We start from the raw sequence: 4,306 nt of genomic DNA on the forward strand, positions 1-4,306 counted from the left end.
TGGGAAGGGCGACGGCATTGATTATTCCACCCTGACTGGAATGGAGGCTAAGGAAGCTGCCGAGCTTGCCCTCAAGGGCGTCGTCCAGGATAAGAGCAAAGATGGATACGAGATTGCCACCTTCGCAGGAGGATGCTTTTGGGGTCTCGAGCTAGCTTATCAGCGGGTCGTGGGTGTGATAGACACCTCAGTAGGCTATACCCAGGGGAAAGATGAAAAGCCAACGTATGACTACGTCTGCTCTGGCATGAGCGGGCATACGGAAGCGGTGCAAGTTTTCTTCGACCCAAAGGAGGTGTCATACGAGTATTTGTGCAAGTTACTCTTGACTCGCATCAATCCTACTTTAAAAAATCAAGTAGGGAACGATCGTGGTGCGTTTTCCATAAGATCGACTAATGCAGCTGAGCGATGTCTTCCTTCCAACCGGCGTACCCCATGTTTCGTAATTCTCACAAAAATTTCACCCAAATCATTCAATTTTTTATCTGTACTTTTACAGGGACACAATACCGACACGGCATCTATTACCACAACGAAGGGCAGGAGAAGGTGGCAAAGAAAGTTCTCGAAGAAGCCCAGGCGCAATTTAGCAAGCCGATCGTTACAGAGTGCCTCCCCGCCACTGTGTATTGGCCTGCAGAGGAATACCATCAGAAGTACTTGGAGAAAGGTGGGCGATTTTCAGCAGGGCAGTCGGCGGCAAAAGGGTGCACTGATCCTATCCGATGCTATGGGTAGATGGGACAACAAAACGGAAAGCCGCGGGGAGAGAGGGAGGCGGGAGATTTTTTTCCTGGGAAAGGTGGATGTAGGCAGCGTTGAAACAAGTTATTCGATGAATGAATGCGATTGTGAGACTAGTGAGGTGTTGGCTCGAGCCTCAACGCGTGCAACGGCGAAACGTGTGCCTTTGCTTTGGGTATAGCCCAAACTGGAAAACAGGGCTCGGCCGTTGTTTCTACTCGCGGACCTCTCAGAATTCGTGTATGTTCAGACAGATAATTTTACGGTGCGAAAGAAACGGAAGAAAGAGTTCGTCGTAAATTTCTTAAAGATACTTATTCCAGTTTTGTTTTGCCTTGACAAAGCCTGCCCTTCCCTTTTATGATTCGGGCATCATCGAACCGCGCGTTCAAAAAAGAGCTCGCGCAGGTGTGAATTCATGAACATGTCTTGAGGGTCCAGTCGGCGTCGTACCCTCAGATATTTCTCGAAAGGTTCGCCGTACAGGGCACTCAGTTCATGGTAAGCCAAGTAGTGCAGTTTACCCCAATGCGGCCTCCCCCCGTTGGGGATCCACACTTCCCTCTCTGCCGCCCTGAGATAAGGATCACTGTCGAAGCCTTTCACGAGCGTGGCAACGGAGACAAACCACGAGATGCTATCCGACATCGTCTTGTCTTGCCCAGTATTGTCGTGGCTGTTGTTTTGCGGCCCCTGTTCCCTACGAAATGGACTCAACCAGAGATCGTCGGCATGGGTCACGCGGATTTGCACGACGAAATTCGCGCCAATTTTCCCTCGGCGCGAGTCCAAGAAAGTAAGGAATGCTGTCATGGCTGCGTTGAAGCTCTCCAAGGGCAGGAACCACTCGGCCTCCCTGTAGCAGTCCGGGTGGTCGTCTAGGACGATGCCGCGGTGGCCGTGGGGATAGAACGACTCCCCCCACGCGAAGAGATGGAGGGCGGGGGCGACGACCTGCCGGTTCCAGAAGGGGACGTACGTAACAGGAAAGAGGCTAGAGAAAGAGCCTGCCGCACTCAGAAGGCGCAGCTGAAGAACACCTAGCCAGGGCCGAGAGGCCAGGAGGAGGGATGCTGAGAAGGACCTGAGGCTGGCGACGACTTTGTTATAAGTAAGAGACAGCATTAAAGATCCACTCTGCGCGGCGCTGGCCTCATCACCGCTCGTGGAGCCGAAATTCTGGCAGTGCTTGCGGCTATCGCCCCAGTCGTGCGTGGGAGGCACCTTGGTGGGCGGAATCCGAAGGCTCTCCATGAGCTGCGCCCTCCCCGTGTAGGGAATGAACCACACCAACAAGTGATCCACACCCGCAGCCAATGCTGGTAGTGTGCTAAGCACCGTGTTGAGAGGCAACAAGCGATTGCGTTTGATGACGGAAAATGCCTCAACCACTTCCATGCTCACTTCTGTGAGCACGCCTAAGGCGCCCAAATGCAGTACCGCTGCCTCAAACATATCGCGCATTGCCGGGTCCGGATCCCTCCGGCTCCCCCGCAGCACGTTTCCCCCGGCCGTGACGAGCTCTAGAGCCACTACATCTGCGGACATAATCTTATATCTGATCCCGGTGCCATGCGTTCCTGTGGCCAAAGCTCCTGCTAATGACTGACGGTCGAGGACACCCGTGTTTCGGAGCGCTAGTGGGGGATCGTGTGCAGCAAGGGCCGCGCTCAAGTCTCGAATGCGAATCCCGGCTTGCACAGTCACTGTTTTGGCAGAGGCGTCGATTGAAAGGACTTTATTGAATTTATCAAGATTAAGCATGACCCCGTCCGTGAGGCCGATAGGAGTCCAGGAGTGTCCGGACCCAACCACTTTGACTGTCTGGTTGCTGGCAGCGGCTTCTCGGAGTATACCAATGAGTTCCTCGTGATTTGACGGTTGCAAAAAGAGAGTAGGAGCTTGCTTGTAAAACTTGTCGAAAGAGGACCATTCCACACGCTCTCCCCGGGCACTTGCTCGTGCTAAAGCTCCAGGATCGTTCTCCACGTACACGAATCTATGAGAGAGCCAATAAGCCAAAAAAGCTAGTAAGAACCCCCAGATGGCCCTGCCTTCTTGTATTGGGAAGTTTGGGGGGTCACGATGCCCATCCTGGTGGTGATGGTCCTGGGCATGACCTGTCATGCTCACTAGGCGCGACAAGAGCTAAGGGAGGAGGAACAATACTTGAGGAAAGACGAAATCTGACGGCACTTATGGTCAGATTCGAACATTTTATAAGCCCTCTACACCTACAAGGTGTATAGCCTATATGATCTGATATACTAATTACGAAATCGTGGAGGAATGGCAGGTGAAGCAGCCCGCAAAGAACAAGAACATCCTTGGTCACGAGGAAACGCTATAAAGGAACGTACACCATGGTCCCTGAAGAGTGCCATGTTCGCATAAATGGTTTTGGCACCATATCCCTTCCACTTTTTATACTTGCTTTCTACACTTTTCTTTTTCTAGGTCCTCGTCATGATAAAGTTAAAAGTCTTCATTTCTCGACTCTTTAGTTCACATCGCCAAAGCTGTACATACCCAGAAGTTTAACCTCCTGCCCCCTTTTTCGAGCAAAAGTCTGCTTGTCCACATTAGCAACGCTGCACCACCCAGCCTACCGCTACTGTACGTCCAATCCTCACCACTATCATCATCCCCACACGAACATACTCAGCATGGAACAAGAACCGAAAACGACAGTGCACTGTCTCTCCTTTACCCGCCGATGAACGTCGCCCTTGGTCAATGCTCAGAAGCTTGGCTGTTTGGCGTGTCTTATGGATGTGAAGGGAGGGTTCAAGATTACAGGATAGCGGCCCATGGGTGTCGCTTAGCACTACAATCTCTGCCTCGAACTCTAAGGCGGCTACGGGGCAGGCGGCAGGGGAGACAAGCACGATGCCTTTGTAGGTTTTGGTAGTAAGCGCCCGCGGTACACCTGACGTAAACAGCCTCTCGTCGACGCTCCCCTCTGCCACATCTCTTCCATGATTAATCTTCGCATTCTCGCAAATTTGCACTCCTTGACCACCTTGCAAGGGAGAGCAAGGGGGGCCTTCATTTGGGCTCTCTGGGCACAGTAGCCCCTCGAGGCAGATCGCTTCCTCCGCCTCAGGCGCGAACGTCAAAGTGACGCATTGACCCGCCCCCACCGACCGCACTGGCACCTTATGGAGATGCAGACTCCTGACGACCACCATCTCGAAGGCACCGGATTCCCGGAGAGGGCCCAGGAGCATGCGGTCTCCCACTGAGACCCTTCCTCGGTCGATGGCCCCCGCTAGCACGCAGCCCACGCCCTCCACATCCAGGGAGGCGTCAATGTGCACCTCCGCGATCCGATCCTGTCGCGCCTCCGCCCAGGTGGGGGACCGGGGCAGCGCGCGGAGGAAGCGGCGGAGGAGGTCGAGCCCCTGACCCGTGACGCTCGAGACAAGGAAGACGGGGAGACAGGGCGCGAGCCTGGCCCGGCCTCCCTCCCCCGCTCTCCGCGCTCCTGTATGGTCACTGTCCTTTTTAACACCTTCTGCCTCCCCGGGCTCTGGCTCGGTTGCCCGGGCCCCCGAAT

General features: G+C 54.2%; 2 protein-coding genes across 2 annotated transcripts; both read right to left on the reverse strand.

Moving 5' to 3' along the window:
* Positions 1-1,882: 1,882 nt before the first annotated feature.
* NGA_2012120 (oxidoreductase) lies at positions 1,883-2,897 on the reverse strand (the record flags this gene model as incomplete). Its single annotated transcript, XM_005853289.1, has 1 exon — positions 1,883-2,897. A coding segment is annotated over one exon (1,015 nt), but the record flags the coding sequence as incomplete, so codon positions are not given.
* A 263-nt stretch (positions 2,898-3,160) lies between these two features.
* NGA_2019320 (gtp-binding protein 1) lies at positions 3,161-4,005 on the reverse strand (the record flags this gene model as incomplete). Its single annotated transcript, XM_005853290.1, has 1 exon — positions 3,161-4,005. A coding segment is annotated over one exon (676 nt), but the record flags the coding sequence as incomplete, so codon positions are not given.
* Between the last annotated feature and the right edge of the window lie 301 nt (positions 4,006-4,306).

Source organism: Nannochloropsis gaditana (assembly GCF_000240725.1).
Source record: "Nannochloropsis gaditana CCMP526 unplaced genomic scaffold scaffold972, whole genome shotgun sequence".
NCBI lineage: Eukaryota > Eustigmatophyceae > Eustigmatales > Monodopsidaceae > Microchloropsis > Microchloropsis gaditana.